This window comes from Myotis nattereri, assembly GCF_964212035.1.
Source record: "Myotis nattereri genome assembly, chromosome: 8".
NCBI lineage: Eukaryota > Metazoa > Chordata > Mammalia > Chiroptera > Vespertilionidae > Myotis > Myotis nattereri.
Window position 1 is genome coordinate 87,013,487 of NC_138083.1, and position 17,733 is coordinate 87,031,219.

The following is a 17,733-nucleotide window of genomic DNA, read 5'->3' on the forward strand; positions in this document are numbered from 1 at the left end:
TGCCCCTTATAGGGCTCTCAGGAAAAAAAAAATGGGAGTTTAATGTAATTAATAAGGTGAAATAGGGAACCAATTCATGGGCTTCTTCATTATCTCTCTATCTGGAAGTGTTGAGAATGTAAGTTTTCTTGGGGGACGTGAATTACATTCAAATTGATTTGAAACATATGTGTGTATACTATCAGTAATATCTCATTCAAGTCAATGCCTATGCATTTTATTCATGGTTAATCATATTCATATAGTTTATCATATAGACCTCATATATAATAATGAGGTCTGTTATCTGATTGACTCACATTCTAGTTTGTAAGATTTTATTTGTTACGATATAAAATAACTAACAGAAGTTAGAACCCAAGATCTAGTTCTGATTCTACCACTCATGTAATTAAATCAATGGTATTTAATTAAACCTAAGGGCAGAGCTAATTCCTCTTAGTTTCCTCAAATGAGAAATAGGACTAAATACTTTTTATCATCCCCTCTACCTATAAACACTGAAATTCCCCATGAGATACTACTATATTATAGAAACACATAGCAGCATTTAGCTTCAAACAAATATGAAATAAAAATAATTTTTTATTTCTTCTTAATTATTAATTTAAAATGGTGTGCTACTTTGAAGAGATTCCTTTTACACATTTAGAATTAGTGAGATTATAGAATGTCATAATATAGAAAAAGTATTTCATGAAAGCTTTACTTGATATGGGGTGTTCTGTGTTCTTATTAAAGCCATAACATTTTTCTGGCCAAAATATACAACATGGTTTGATAAGTCACAATGTATCCATAGGTACTAAAGATAATGTATTTGACATTGAGAATATCCTGGGAATCCAAGGCACATAGTTATCACATATGTAGATGATCAACAATTTGTCTGAATACATTAAATTTGAATATGTAAATAAAATTTAACACCTCCTATTTAATTTGTCAGGCACACAGCAAGTTTTCCATATTAGCATGCATTCAAATCCTGACCAAAATAATTACTTTCATTACTCAGGATCAAATGTTTACACTCTTAAAGGAAATCTACTCTATCTTAACTACTCTAGGTCATTTGTGCTGATTTTCAAAGTTTTAACATTTTTGTCATTTTTCAGTATCTACCACACAGAGATTTTTAACTCTCAACCACTTAGCACCCCAAAATATCTTAATTCCATCTCAGAAAATCCAGGTTTATTTGAGAATCTAAGGCACATTTTCCCTTGGTTTCTAATACATTTTTTGTTTTTAATAGCAGTTAGTAGAATAAAAATAATCTCTATAGAGAATTAGAAACCTTTGGGCAGGATTTGGATGGAGGGTTCAGGTCAGGTGTTTATACTTCCCAACATATTCTTCCTACTTAAACTATAATCATTTTTCACCTCCGTTCAGGTCTTCTTTCTGCCCACAGCCCTCCCTAAATTCCCAGTGGTCAGTGTTCCCACCTCAATCTCCTTTCAGATCTTGGATACATGGCTGTGTGTCCAAGAGAATTAGTACAGAGCTCTATGACTGCCTCTTGTGAACAATTTGAGCAAAGGATTCCTAAGCACAGAATGGGAACTTGAACTTACTAATTCATTATAATGTGGCAAAAGGACCTCTGAAATGATATTAGTCTTGTATTTCTTGGAAGGGCACATTCAAATAAAATGTATACTCAATCATTGTTGGTTCTTACCTATTCACTTCCCCAGCATACCGATTAAAAGTGAAAAGAAAAGAAACTCCTTTAGTAATAATTGGTTATATGCAGGGTGAGCCAATAAAGAATCAAGGAAGAACCTAGCAAAAAATATTTTTAAGCCCTGACCCGTGTCGCTCAGTTGTTTGGGTGTTGTTCCTTGCATCCAAAGGTTGCCGATTCAATTTCCAGTCAGGGCACGTGCCCCAGTTGCTGACTCGATCCCCAGTGGATGTTTCACTCTCACATTGATATTTTTCTCTCTCATCTCCTTTCCTCTCTCTCTCTAAAAATCAATTTTTAAAAATCTTAAATACTTTTGTCAATAATAAAAATTCTTATCATTTAATTCAAGTAATTACTATGTGCTGAGTATGTGATCTGCATCATACAAAGTAACATCTGATTAATGTTGAGTCCTGAGCTATAACTCCTTCTGCAGGTCCCCACAGACTTACTTTTATTATTAAAAAATGTTTCTATTGAAGGCACAGCCTCCTGTGATTTGGCCCCCTCTGCTTTTTCAGCTTTCCTACCTACCATGTCCCAGTGCAGGCTCCTTAGTCCACAAACACAGAAATTCCCAGGAGCCATGCCATTCTTCATACATCTATTAAGCTCCCAATGTCTCATCTATCTTTGCATTTCCAGTACTTAGCAGAGTTCTTGACACATAGTCAAAGAGGGGCAATTGTCTGGAGTCGGTATGACCTTGCTGCCAGGAAGTCAGCAAAATGCAGGTGCTTTGGGGGGAAATATTGGAGCAGGAAACACTGCCTTGTTTTTCTCATAAACTACTAGGTAGATATTGTGTTTTACACTCATCAGCATGCTTCGAGAAAGACAAAGGAAAGACTATGAAGGGAAATGTAACCGATCACCCCATTAAACATTTATTAATTACCTAATACGGGCAAGCATCTTATTCAGTAGTTGGGAAAACAGAGCCACTCCCCGTGGCCTTGCAAGGTTACAAAGAGCTTTCCCTGAGAGTGGTTTGTCAGACCCGTTTAGCGATGATAAAAACAGTTATTCTTGCAAAGCCCTGCGAGTGAAGGATGTGAGAAGGAGGTACTTCTCTGGGCTTGTGACCAAAGTTAGATTTTAACTGTCTGAAGTTTGCCTTATGAAGAGATATTATTATTTTAAAAGTAGGAGAACCGACAAGTGGAGATTTTTAAAAAATATAAAGCTGTAGAACAGAGGTTGAAAACTTTCTGGAAAAGGCCCAATAGTACATATTTTAGGCTTGGCAGGACCTGTGGTCTTTGTTGCACCTATTCAACACTACACTGCGAAGTGAGCTCTGCAGGGTTCCAATAAAACTTTATTTACAAGAGCAGGTAGTGGGCAGGTCTGCCTCCAGGCCATCGTTTACTCACCCCTGCTGCAGAGAATGGCTAGCATGAGCATCCTGCCACTTTCCTTAGCATGCAGAGAATATTTGAATCTCTCTAGGCCCAAGGAGAGACAGCCACTGAAAAAATAAACTTACGATTGCAAAATTCTTTTTTTAAATATATTTTTTATTGATTTCAGAGAGGAAGGGGGAGAGAGAGAGAAACATCAAGGATGAAAGAGAATCATCGATTGGCTGCCTCCTGCAAGATGCACACTGGGGATGGAGCCCTCAACCTGGGCATGTGCCCTGACTGGGAATCAAACCATGACCTCCCAGTTCATAGGATGATGCTCAACCACTGAGCCATGCCGGCTGGGCCAAAATTCTTATTGAGTCAAATAAGAGGCATTTGAATCACACTTCCAAGGGTGTTCTTCTCTTTTCAGAAGGATGGGTCTTACTGAGTTTGAATCCAGACACTCAGTGGCTCTAAGGGGAAAGCGTTTTCTTCTCTTAAGAACGTCCCCATGTGATCCTTTGTCCACAAAGAGGAAGCTTCCGGATCGCACGTTAAATTATACAGCGGAGGTGTAGACTTCCTTCTAAGCTTCTACCTTGGCTGTTGGCACAGACTCTGGCCTTTTTATTTCTATTTGCCTTTTCAAAGCAGTTCCTTCCTGTATCTCCTAAGCAGATGCTGCAGTCAGTTCCCTTATGCCTCGCTCCAAAGACTGGCATATGGCTCCATCGAACCCATTGTCAGCATGGGCTCGGATTTGCAGCTGGGGGAGCTGAAGGGAGGTGCTCCCTGGCAGGCCCCCGAGACCCTAGGGATTCAGCACCACATCTCCTGCCACGTGGTGATGCTCCTGGGAAAGGGGGAAAGGCGGCCAACACAAGCCTGCCAATTCCTGGCTTTCACAGGTTTCCTCCTGGAAGAGCTTCTGTTTCCTTCCCCAGCTTCTAACTTGAATTGACAGAGAGGAGAGAGGGCCATGGAGGCAAGACACTCACATTGGCCTTCTAATTCTGTTCCATAGGAAACGGGCCACCCACAGTGTTGGCAAAAGGAAGGGCAGCCAGAAGGACCTGCGGCCCCCTGATCTTTGGATCCATCATGAGGAGATGGAGATGAAGAACATCGAGAAGCCATCAGGCACCGACCCTACCGGGAGGGACACCCCCATCCAAAGTTGCCAAGAGCTCACACCAGTCAGTCACAGCCAGTCAGAAACCCAAATGGGGAGCAAAAGCACCTCTCATTCAGGTAATTCTCTCCTCTGCCGTCAGAAAAAGAACCCCACAGGGAGTTCTCCACTCCCTCTTTTGTGGAGGTAACCTTCCCACTAATTCGCAGTTATTTACCAATAGTTCAAATAATCTGATATACATGTGGTTGATTAACCTGGTTTACTTTCTATCCCATCATCCTGTTGCCTGCTTTTTATGATTGCCATGCTATTTGAAACTTCTAAGAGGTAGGAGGTGATACCATTGGGAAACATTGAAATGTGAAGCTTCAATGAATTGATTGCTTTTTGTTAAATCTTGAACAAAACGTTTGTCAAGGCAATAAAAGCTGAAGCTATTGTACACTTCTTAGTTCCCCTGTGTCTGTGGGTAATTGGAAGTTGATTATAAATTTGCTGTCAATTCCTTGCTTTAAAAAATCACATCAAGGACACTTGAAATGTGAAAACATTGACAATTCTATTTCTTTGCCTCGATTACCATGAAGATCAACTCTCATCCCCATGCAATCATGTGATATGATCACTAGCCTAGTTTGATGAAGTCTATTTGAAGGCTCTGTAGGTGTACAAAGTGATCTTAAGAAAACGCCCAATGTTTAATAAAATGATACAGAACAATCCGTGTTCAGGTATAACTGAGAAATCTAGAGAGTTGGTGGTAAGGTATTTCACTTTCTGTGGGTCCTCATGTTTTTGAAATGCTTATGGGAAGTTGAATAATTAACAAGTGCTCTCATCAGAAAATCTCTTCGTCTACTCATGATATGTTTGTAGAATGAGTAGCTATGGTTTTTAAACCAAATAAAAATATTTCAGTTGTTTAAATGTGTAACTGAATAACTATACTTTCTCAGCTTTGGACTGTCTAACAAGGACTTCAGTTACTGATTTTCAATGATAAGTTTTTGGGTATTCCTTTTCTAGACCTTAAATAATATCTCACGCAGAGTCTCTAACTTTGCTGTCACATGCAGTTATTAAATGCATTTTAGTTCCCTTAAGCACTACAGTGTGACACTTGAAGATTCCTCCTTGTGGCCAGCTAGACTTTTGGCTCTCAAGGCTGAGGTCATAATTTGTTCTTTAATCCTCTAGCATCGTAGTGAGATTGAGTGATTAGAGTGGGACAGTCTATTTCGGACACACATTTACCTATTCCTCCTACTTATCTCTTCATCCTGGCTATGTTATTTTCTGGGTAATGAGGTTAAGGTGAATTTTATTAATGAGGGTATATTGCTTGGGTCACAAGACATTAGATGTTACAACTTAATACATTAAAATGAAAAAGGCATTGGTGTGTCTGGCTAGAAATGATATAAAAAGTTGACTCATTGAAGAAAGTGTGTCTCTCAGGAGTATTGTTTTTCTTTTAGGTCAGGACACTGAAGAAGCAGGGAGCTCCATGTCCACTCTGGAGAGGTCACTGGCTGCACGCCGAGCCACCCGGGCAAAACTCATGATTCCTATGGATGCCCAGTCCAACAATCCTGGTGAGTCAAGATGGGTGCCACACCGAGGAAATGAAGTGGTTTCTTTTTGTATCTTTTCTATATCAATTATCAAAAAGTGATTAACGTTTTTTCTGATCTTTCTGGGTAAATGGACTTCATGAAGAATGACTAAAACCGTATTATTTATAATTAGAAGTCAGAATTTTCACTCTGTTATTGCATTTGTTATATACAATGAAATGTTCTGGCAAACAACCCGCTACATATTTAAGAAATTGTAAATATATATATATACATATATATACACATATATATGTATATATATATACATATATATGTGTGTGTGTATATATATATATATTGACATAAAAAGAGTTAAAATTTATGTCAATATTATTGAACTTATTCTAATGATTACCTTCATAGGTTTTTAAAATTATGTAGTAAGTACCATTTTTAAACAAATAATCTAGCACCCTTGAAGCAAGTATTGAGAGATACTCATTCACTATCCCCTTCTTGTTGAAGTTTTCTGTCATACTCCCATATTTATTGAAGATATTAGTATCTGGGGACCCCTTCCTTTCAATTACCTCTATGATCAATCTTGGTAATTACAATACCCATGCAGACAATCCATCCAGTGCCCTAGACTGTTAGTTCCCTTATGTTACCTGCAATGATATTGGTTCTCTCCCACTGCAACATATCAATCCCATGTCACACACTAAAGCAATGATCACACCCCCTACAAAATGTCAGTTTCTATCATCTGTTTTTCCAGCACCTTATTACTTTCTTGCTCACTTATTTGATTTCCCCCTTGCCAACAATTCTTCAATTTCACTGTGACCTCCAGTCCATTAACTTTGCCATGTTTCCAGTGTACCTCATCACATCATGTCCTCATTTTCATCCGAACTCGGTTTCTAATCCATCATCATTTATTATTTTTAGTCCTTTGCAAACACCCTCATCTCCTTTGGTCCTCCTTCCCGATTGTGTCACCTGAAAAAACACAACCCTAGTTAAATCAGCTTCTCTGCCAACTCTTACCACATACCCTAATAGCTGACTCTAGAAAAAAAAAATCATACCCTGCTTACTGGGTATTTATGGCCACAAATCCAAGGTGAGTTGCCATCTATTTGGAAATGCCACTGCGTTTCTGTAGTCATTCATTGTTTCACTTTGTAAGATGAATGTCTTATATCTGTTCTCACTTTTCAGACTCCCGATACCTATTTCCTTGGTTCTTATTTCAGTAAGAAAAGAGAAGCATTCAGAAATCCTATCCTTATCTTTCCATCAAATTGAGTCAATCTATTTGTACTTTTACCTAAGGCTGGCTCTTTCTCTTGTGGATATCCCTTTCTTACCCACTTAGGGACTCTTCTGTCCCCCTCCCTCCCTTTTCTGTAGCATCAGTTTCTCCTCCAAATGATAACTCCAATAAGCACACAACTATTGTCTCACAACTCCTGTTTTACATAGCACCCTCCCTTGGTACCACTTTCCCCTCCACCTGAAGCTCCACTCCTCTCCTTGCTTGAAAAGCTCCTTTAAAGTTGTCTATACTTTCTTTTGTCCTCTTTTAATCTTCCTTATTCATTTTAAGGCCTTTTTTCCAGTCCCTCTCCATTGAAACATGGTTGCCAAGGTTATCAATAATTTCCACATTGATCAAATGATCAATTCTCAGATGCTCAGGAAAATTGGACACAGCTTCTCACTCTTTGTTCTGAAATATGTTTTGAGTTGAGTTGTAGTATACTAAATGCTCCTGCTTTCCTACCTATCCCTCTGGCTGCTCCTTCTCAGTATCCTTCACTTGTTCCCCCTCTTCTTCCCAATCCCAAGAGTCAGAGTGTGCACTAGGGCTTGGTCTTCAAGCTTCTCTCGTCTGTCTACACTAGCTTCTCAGATGATCCAGTACCAATGGCCTTGATGCCACGTAAATGCGCATGAATCCCAAATGTCATCACCAGCTTAATCTCTTCCCAGCATCCACATCAACTTCTATACAAATGCTCACTCAACATCTCCAAATGGCTATCTAATAAGCAAGCCATCTATGTTCAAAATGAAAACCTTGCTCTTCCATAATTCCTCTCCCCAACTCCAAACTCAATCCTCCTACTATTTTCCCCATTTAATACATGGTACCACTATTGATTCATTTACTCTCATTCAACTTTAGTTTCATTTTGATTTTCTCACACTCCAAATTTAATCTTTAGTTCTTGCTTTCAAAACTTGTCCCAGATCTGACCACTGCTTTCCATTTTCACTGCTCTGCCCATATCCTACACACCACTATCTATTAAAGATAACAGACTATAGCTATAAGCTTGTAACTACTTTCTTCCCTTTAGCTCTTGAGCCTACAGTAAGTTGACTTCTCATTAGCCTTTCAATATACAAACAGTGAAAGGTATTCCTTGTGTTACCCCTCTTGATTTCCATCACATATAGAACAAAATCCTATGTTTTTACCATGTCTTACAAGGTACCATGTGATCCACCCTCTGGCCTTATCCCTCACTTCATCTCCTGCTACTCCTGTCTGTAATCCATTTCAGCCACATAGTCCTTTTCTTTGTTTTTTGGACAATAATGCACCTTCCAACTCAGGGGTTTTTCACTTGCTGTTCTCTTTGCTTGGAATCTCTTTTCGTAGATATTTATATGGTTATTCCCTCATATCGTTCAAGTCTGTATTCAACTGCCACTACCACAAACAGGACTTCCCTGACCATTGCCTAACATAGCATCTTTGGTCATTCTGCTTCATTTTCCTTTATTGTGTATGACCATCCTACTTACATGTTTGTGTTTATTTATTATTTGTTTTCCATATCTTAATGCAATCTATATGAGAGCAGAGATTTCGCCTGTTCTAATTACTTTGTGTCCTCAATAACCAGAACAGAGCCTGGCACATGGTAGGCACACAATTGATACAATTCACTCAAGTGAATGAATTAATGGTTGCTTCTTTCTATTTGCTATCCATCATATCTCTTCTATACATCATATCTCTCATTGTACCATAGTAAGTGCAAAAACATATATGGAATTTACAACGAATGCCAAGTGTTCAACTCATGGGGTAGACAGTATTATTATTCCTGTTTTACTGATAAGCAAACAGCGGTTTGGAGAGTTTAAGAACGTAGCTTGCATTCACACAGTGAGTAAGTGTCAGAGCCAGACTTTGGACGCAGAGGTCTGGATTCAGAGTACTACACTCTAATCATTATGCTCCCAGCTGTCATATTCTGTGAAGCCATTGTTCTTTTTTTCCCATTCATTTCACTACAAAGAGAGACTGTGTACATGTAGCTGCCCCTGTTTTTTCTCCCTCCAGTCACTTTCCTCTCGTCACTGAGTTCTATCAGTGCCAATCTAACTTAGCTTTCTTTTCAAAAATCATTGTGTCTCAGAATCTTTGTGCACCTTTCTGTCCCACATATAACTTTCGCATCCAGTAAGTTCCTATTCCCATTGACTTTCCTTCCACAATAGCTTTTGAATCCCTGGCTACCTTCCCATTCCCAACAGTCATATTTTTATTCTATTCATTATGGCCTCACACCTGAACTGTCCAAACAGCTTCATAATTACTCTTCCTATCTCTAGTGTGTCTTCCAGACTCTTTTGCATCCCTCTTACCAGATTTCTTCCTAAAACGACTTAAACATTCCATTCCATTCCATACATCTCTCCAATGGCTCCCCAGTGTCTACCAAGATAAACAAGTACAAACTCCTCAGCATATCAGGTTTGAGTCTACATTCCGAGGTTCCTGTGGCTCTGCCCTTCTCTGTTATGCATACCCTAGTCTCTTACTGAGCTAGACTAATTGCCAGTGCACTAATATCCATTGTCTTTTATTTGCTTTTCCTTCTGAACACGTTTTTCCTTTTGGAATGACCCAGTGCCTAACGCTACCTAACAGAGTTCTGTGCATCTTTCAAAGATGAGAGCAGATACTGATTTCAGATCTCATAGATTCTCTCTTTTCTGATTACCTCGTTCAGAAATGATCATTTCTTTTCTCATATTTGAATAGCACTTTTATACCACTTTTGTGGCATTAATTATGGTATGCAAGCTCTGCCCCATCTTCTTAGGTAATCAAGTCCAGATCATCCCTCCTCTAACAGGTTGTGAAGTACATGGGAGGGAACAAATTACCTAATTCATCTTCATATTCACACACTGTATGGCTCAATACCTAGCACAGAATGAGTGCTTGCTAAATATCTGCCACATGACTGCATGAAATCACAACCCTGCCAAAATGCACATTTACAGTTTGATCAGCACAGTTATTTAGGGCCTTATCAATCACCTCAGTTGCAAAAGGCCTATTTTATTTATCAAGAAGCTTAAATGTTTATGTTAAAATCAACTTTAATTATATGTTGAAGTCATTTCCTTTTGTTGAATAAAACTTCACCAACACAGGCTTGGAGATAACAAAGAATTTATGTGACAAAGTAACTTCAAAGTTATATATGTTTAAAATCATATACATACATTATATTATAATTTTTAAGATAATGAAAATAAATAAATTACTAGTCATGTTAGGGCCACCGTTCATGTCGAGTAAGACTCTAGGAAAAAGAGAAGGTTTGTTTTTATAGTCACAGAGCAATTCAGAGCTTGAGGTGCCAACATGAGGCAACAGTGCAGTGAATAGACCCTGCGCAGGTTTGGGGTTCTGACTCTTAGAGCCTTGGTTTCCAGACTCTCTCTCTCAAAAGCGTTAAGTTCTTTCACAGAATTAACAGAAAATTCTCATTTCTTCAGCCCACTCTATACAATAGATTCAGTTTCTGAACAACCCAACATTTTTAATGCCATTGTTCTGGCTTATGAGAAAAAATAAGAAAAGACAGTTAAACAAAACCCAGGGAGCCTTAAGGTGGTCCTGTGGTGGCTTGATTAATCATGCCTTTGTTTGAAACCCTGGGAAGTTTTAAACTTCAGGATAATGCTTCTTAGTAGTCAGAGGCTGGAGGAATGGGTTGTCTTTTCTAAAATTACTAGCGAAGGAGTTCATGGAAAGAGGTAAGTAAAGAACCTACACGATACTGTGAAGAGCATGGATGGATTTAATGATGTGAAAATATAGCCACTTCCATGGCCAGTCATGTGAATACATAGGATTAAAAAATTAATATCTTTGTGTTGCAGCTGTTGTGAGTGCCATTCCTGTGCCAACTCTAGAAAGTGCCCAGTACCCAGGAATCCTTCCGTCTCCCACGTGTGGATACCCCCACCCGCAGTTCACACTCCGGCCTGTGCCATTCCCAACGCTGTCAGTGGACCGAGGTTTCGGAACAGGAAAAAGTCAGTATAATGTATTTCCTCTTGATTTTGTTTTTGTTTTTGAATGGGAACCAATGAATACTACCATGGGGTATCTTGTCAAAGGTGTAGCATTTTGATGTTCTTATCTCTTAGAAAGATTGACTTACCCATGACCTGGGTAGGAGAATTTTTTTCCAACATAGTCATTCCTTTTGGATCCTACTTCGTGCTTTTGGACTGATTTTCTAGGATCTCTTTCCACAGTACACTTAACTGACAATATAAGGAATGATGGGAAGCAAAGGTTCAATGTTTCAGGAAAGTGACGCTTTGATGGGTGCTTAGAATTTTATTTAGCACAATGTCCTCATGGTCCATCCATGTTGTCACAAAGGGCAGTGCATCCTTCTTTCTCAAGGCTGAATAAAAATTCATTGTACATATAGTACCGCATCTTCTTTATTCATTCATCCATTGATGGACACTTAGCTTGATTTTACATCTTGGCAATTGTGAATGATGCTATGATGAACAAGGAAGTGCAGCTATCTCTATGAGATAGATATTTGTTTCCATTGGATAAAGTATTTCCAGAAGTGGGATTGCTGGGTCCACTGGTAGTTCTGTTTTTAATTTTTTCGGAAACTCCGTACTGTTTTCCATCGTATTTACACCAGCGTACATTCCCAGCAACAGTGCCCCATCACCAACATGTGTCATCTTTTGTCTTTCGATGAGACCCATTCTAAAAGGTGTGAAGTGATATCTCATTGTGGTTTTGATTTGCATCTCCCTGAGGATTGGTGATGGCAAGCACCTTGTCATGTACCGGTTGCCCGTTTGTGTGTCTTCTTTGGAAAAATGTCCATTCAGTGCCTCTGTCCACTTTTTAAATATTATTGAATGGATTATTTTTGCTTTTGAGTTTCATGAGTTTTGTTGTTTGTTTTGTCTTTTAACAATTGGTAGTTTTGTAGTTTTGTTTTGGTTTTTTTTTTCTTTATTGATTAAGGTATTACATATGTGTCCTTATCTCCCCCATTGCCCCCCACTCCCCCACATGCCCTCACCCCCCCCCCCCCCGGTGTCTGTGTCCATTGGTTATGCTAATATGCATGTATACAAGTTCTTATGAGTTCTTAAATATATTTTGAATATTCACCCCTTATCAGATAAATGGTGTCCAAATATTTTCTACCAACCCTTACATTGCCTTTTCATTTTGTTCATGGTTTCCTTTGCTGTATCGGAGCTTTGAAATTTGGTGTGGTTCCTCATTTGCTTATTGTTGCTTTTGGTGCCTTTACATTTAGCATCAAATCTAAATAACCATTGCTAAGACCAAGGTCAAGGAGCTTACCCTTATATATTCTTTTAGGAGTTTTATAGCTTCAGGTCTTAAATTTAAGGCCTTAATCCTTTATGAGTTGTTTTGGTGTTTGGTGTAAGATAGGGGTCTGGTTTTATTTTTTTATGTGACAATTTTGTTTCCTCAGCACCATTTATTAAAGAGAGTAGTCTTTTTATATTGTACAGGTTAGAAGCAAAAGTAGGTTTACAATTGTGAATATACAAAATACAGTTTATTTTGTATTATTTATTAATTATTGTATTATTTTTCATATGAACAACTCTAAACCTAATTTTGTCCCACCCTGTATAATCTCGGCTCCTTTGTCACAAATTAATTGGCCATATATGCATGGGCTTATTTCTGAACTCCCTATTCTATACCATTGATTTATATTTTATGCCCACACCATACTATGTTGGTCACCATAGCTTTGTAATATAGTTTGAAATCAGGAAGTGTGATGTCTCCAGTTTTGTTGTTCTTTCTTAAGGTTTATTTGGCTGTTTGGGTCTATACTTTTTAGGAATTTTTTTTTTATTTGTGTGAAAAATATCATTGAATCTGTAGATCACCTTGGCTAGTATGGACATTTTAACAATATTAATTCTTTTAATTGATGAGCACAGATTAGCTTTCCATTTGTTTGTATCTTCTTCAATGTCTTCTATCAATGTCTTATAGTTTTCAATGTATAGATATTTCCCTTTTTAACTAAATTTGTTCCTAAGCATTTATTTTGATGCTATCTTAAATGAGATTATATTCTTAATTTTTTTCTGAGAATTTGTGTGGATGTATGGAAATGCAATTAATTTGAGGCTATTGATTTTGTATCCTGGTAGTAGTATTTCATTTGTTTGAAGAAAGGTGGGAATAGAGAGACTCTCAAGCTATTATATATACCCTGATGATTTTTCCTGTACCATTTGACTTTTTTCCCTTCAAGCACATTTTAAAATCGATTTTATGGTTTTCTTCTCTTAGTTAAGAACAGGTGACTCAGCAGCTCATGTGAAATAGGATGTTTTGTATTAGAGAAGATGGTAACAGCAATAAAATATATTTGTGAAGTAAGCTATATCTCTGACAAATCATAAATTGTTAGATGCAGGAAGGTTAGAATTAAAAGGCATCAAAAATCTGCCAAGAGAGAATTGGGTTTATTTTCCCTTTTCTCACTGCACATCATATCTACAGAATAGAGTTGTGTGCAGAAACCTTGAGAGAAAATAGTCCCTCAAACCATGTTGGAGGGAATTAAATGAGAAAAATGTGGGAAGTCCCATAACTAAAAATTTCTAAAACCCAGGATAATTAGGAAGGTAATTTCAGTCAAAGAATTCAGAACCACAAGTCCCCTTTTCAACTTTTAAAATGTCCTCTCCCCAGCAGAAAAGAGAGTTAGTTTTAGTTTAGTTTTCTCTTTGGATCATTTCCTACTACTTTCTTTTGATTTCATTTATGTTCTCTCACTTTGTGTAGGAAGGATGTATAGAATGACCTTTATCTGTTCACTCCAGCAATACGGGTATAAGCCAAAGTTTACTACTTTTTTTAAATTAAAAATTAATCTTATTTATTCATAGTGTATTCCTATAATTTCTTTTCCTTAGTTAAAGGCATAGCCTCCTTTGGAAAATCCAGTAACCCATTTCTTCTTGTCCTTCTCTCTTGATTTGGTACAACATGCAAAACTGTCGCATTGAATCACAGGGGAAATGACTCCAAAAGTGAGAGTTCAATGAAAAAGAAAGCAATAAAAGAACTAGTACACAATTTGTTTTTGTCGGTGGTTAGAGTCTCATGAGCCACCCTGGTGCAGGACTTGGATAGTGTGGGAAGCTGCGCATATGTGGAAGCAGAGATACCTCTGTGTCTGCCATTCAATTTTGCTGTGGATCTAAAACTGCTCTAAAAAATAAGCTTTATTAAGAAAGGGAGAAATGAGTAAGGAAAGAAAGGAAGGAACAAAAAAAGGAAGGAAAAAAAACTTTAGTCCCTGTGTAGATTTTATTTTGGTAATTTGTTTAAAAGTAGATATAATTGAAAAGGTAGTTATATAACTTTTAAATAATATATAATAAAATATATAACAATTATATAAAGTTATATAAATAAAGGATTCTTGACAGAGTGCTTTTGAACCTCATCTAAAATCAAACGCATAGACATTCTTCTATTCCTAGATGTCATGGATTTTAAAAATATGTCTTCAGTCATTCGTCAAGGACTTTTGAGCAGAGCTATGTGCAGTGCCAAAGGAATGGGAACAAATGTGTGTTTCCAAGTGATTGCTTAGAAAAAAATAAGTATCCTCTTTTCTAGGAAACTAAATATTCTCTGAATCACTGTCAGAAACAGTTAACTCCCAGCCATTCAGTATTGGTTTCTAAATGCCTTGGAGAACTCTAAACATCCCTGTTCTCTCTCAAGCAGAAAACACTTCATGACTCTGGGTAGAGATGTCTTATTAGTCACCTTGAGGAACAGCGAAAGGCACACATAGGAAAAGAAAAATGTGTGCAAGCGCAGGCTCCTCTTCCTCCAAAGTTACCCAAAAGACCTTTGAGTTTTACAAGAAATAAATCACTGAAACCCGGCCCCCAGAGACACACTGCTTTCTGAAGTCCCAAATACAGCTGCATGCCTCTCCTACTGTAAGGGGGGAAAAAATATATAATGTATTCGCATTACACACATTTGGTGATCTATCGACAGAATTTATGCAGTTTTGATAGACAGATATTTTCTTTTCCTACCAATACACTGCAGGTTTGACCTTAGCCTCAATAGGCAAATGAGTTGTCCGTGGAAAATATGGAGCAGTGCTATCTTTAAAAAACTTCAACCGATAGATAGTCCTGGGGCCAAGTCATGACAAAATTGGTACCCCCACTTCTTCATCTTTGAAGCAGGAGTAGAGAAAGTCAGGTGATGTCCATTGTTCCTTTCAAGTTGAGCATTGTCTTAGAAGGCTGGTCAACTTTTGCTATGTTATTTTTCTGCTCCAGCTCTACCCCAAATTGGAAATTAACTTACAATGGGGCTTGATCTAGATAATACCAGGAGTGCAAGGGAGTTAATAGATTTTTCTCTAGGTTCTTATAAAAAATCTAGGCTGTGAGGAGCTGGGGTTACTCAGAAATATTGCCTGATGCTATTCTTCTGAGATTGATGAGTGAAGCACATTCCTAAAGGTGTTTATGTCTCAAAGTGTCTTTGCCTAGAGTCATGGGTATGCTTTATTTCTTTCAAATGTTGCTATTTCAGACAGAAGAAAAATCCTCATTTGAATTTTTGCAATATATTTGGCAGTTATTCTGTTGCAGTGATTTATGTGTTGACATAAATTTTTATAAAGTGCCCTGAGATTTGACTCCGTTGTGTAATTGTGTGCTATTTGTACAATGTATTTCTAACATTTCTTCCTTTGCAAACAAGTGCCTTGCTGGGGCACGTTTGATTCTTGCTTTACTCTCTGAATTACAGGGAGGCTGCACTTTGTGGGTGAATGGAGGTTTTCTTTGCTTTCAGAGCTCTTAGCACAGCTAATGTCCTGTCGTGAGCCAATCTGCTTCACATAGGCGTCCTGGAGCTGGTGCCTGGACTGGCCGAAGGGGCTCATCTAAAATGAGGGCCTCCCTCCAGTGGAGCAGATGATACTGTGTTTGTTTAAGAGTTCTCCCTGCCTTACCTGTCAGCCAGGTCTGAACAGCATTCCTTTTGCTCCATATAAAAATATAAAAGTTGTGATTTGTCTATGGAATCCTGTACCTTGTTCATTGTATTAGGTATTAAGCAAAATTGTCATATTGAACAAAACAAAAACAGTTCCTTATGAATCACTGATACATTTAGTCAGGAGGATGGGCCCTTCCATTCCCCACCTAGCAGACTAGATTAGGCATGTTCCTCTTCCCTATGTGTGGTGGTAAGGATTGATTTCACTAAAGAGCAGGTCCCTCTGGTTTCTATGTTGCTACATCCTGTCCATTCCTCCCCTCAAAGTCAAGAGTCACATCGTGGTGGTTCCGATGGGAATCATGGTGGCCAGGCAAACACCTGAGCATGGAGGACTGGGCACACAGAGAATCTTTATGTATCAGATGCTGATGAGAATGCCGTTAAAGAGAACGAGAATGGGAGCAGCCCCCAAAATTCAGCGACATCATCAGAATTAATGTGAAGCTTGAGGTTTTTAAAAAACTAAATTTCAGACTAAAAATGTGCATGTAAATTTTGTTAAAGCTATGACCGCAATAATATTTTAACATAGATCTCTTTCATTTAAAAAATGTAGGAGAGATGAGAAAAATATGATGGCAGGAATAAAGAAAAGAAAAACTCATGAAATACTTTCTTAATGACTAAAAAGCCATTTTTAAAATATGGTATGAATTAATTGCAATCCGTCTTTGATCGAGGGAATTACTTAAGGCAGGTTTCTGAGGGAAATTCCAAACTTTCTTTCCCTAGAGAGGTATATTTTAATATGATAATATGGACCCTTTAACAAAAACCAGCCCATTGCCCTGGCCAGTTTTGCTCAGTGGATAGGGCATTGGCCTGCAGACTCAAAGGTCCCAGTTTCCATCCTGGTCAAGTGCACATGCCCGAATTGTGGGCTCGATCCCCAGTAGGGGGTGTGCAGGAGGCAGCCGATCAATGATTCCTTCTCATCATTGATGTTTCTCTCTCTCTCTCTCTCTCTCTCTCTCTCTCTCTCTCTCTCTCTCTCTCTTCCTTTTTCCTCTCTGAAATGAATAAATATATATATATATTTTTAAAAAACAGCCCATTGATAATGAAGAGGAGGGACCTACATATAGGTCCGAGCCACTGCTTCTCTCTGACCTACAGTGGAGACATTTTTTTTTTCACTTGGACAATAGAGCATTGGTAATTTTCTCCTTTAAACTGAATAACAGTCCAGACTAAAACCTTTATAATTGTCTTTATCTCTAATACTGTATTTTCATCCTACAGGTTACACAATCTTGACTGAACACAAGCACACATGTTCCTCTCCCCTTTACATTCTAGCAGGCATGTAGAATGTAGCTCCTATAAGGTCTACCTGAAGACCCATCCCTTCTGCTCTTACCTGAGAACCACAAGAATGTGCCTTAATGTTTTCCCTGCAGCTCTTGCCATTTTGCACGCATGTGCCCCTCTCTCCACTTTTAACAGGGCTTCCTGGCCTAGGGATGAGGCCCTTCAGTTCAAACTCCTCTTGCCCCCAGAGTCCTATCTACTTTGCTCTCTTGGCTGCATTTTTCTTCTTTGAAGAACTCTTTTTTGTTATTGTTGTTGTT

The 17,733-nt window shown here is 38.2% G+C and overlaps 1 protein-coding gene across 1 annotated transcript in view; it reads left to right on the plus strand.

Annotated features, from left to right (window-relative positions):
• Positions 1 to 17,733, plus strand: part of DCC (DCC netrin 1 receptor) — a gene marked incomplete at both ends in the record, with an annotated part of 936,944 nt that overhangs the window by 891,621 nt on the left and 27,590 nt on the right. The window contains 3 exons of the mRNA XM_081097320.1: positions 4,073 to 4,299; positions 5,662 to 5,778; positions 10,948 to 11,109. Of these exons, the coding sequence (XP_080953446.1) occupies positions 4,073 to 4,299; positions 5,662 to 5,778; positions 10,948 to 11,109 (506 nt within the window). The remainder of the gene's footprint in view (positions 1 to 4,072; positions 4,300 to 5,661; positions 5,779 to 10,947; positions 11,110 to 17,733) is intronic.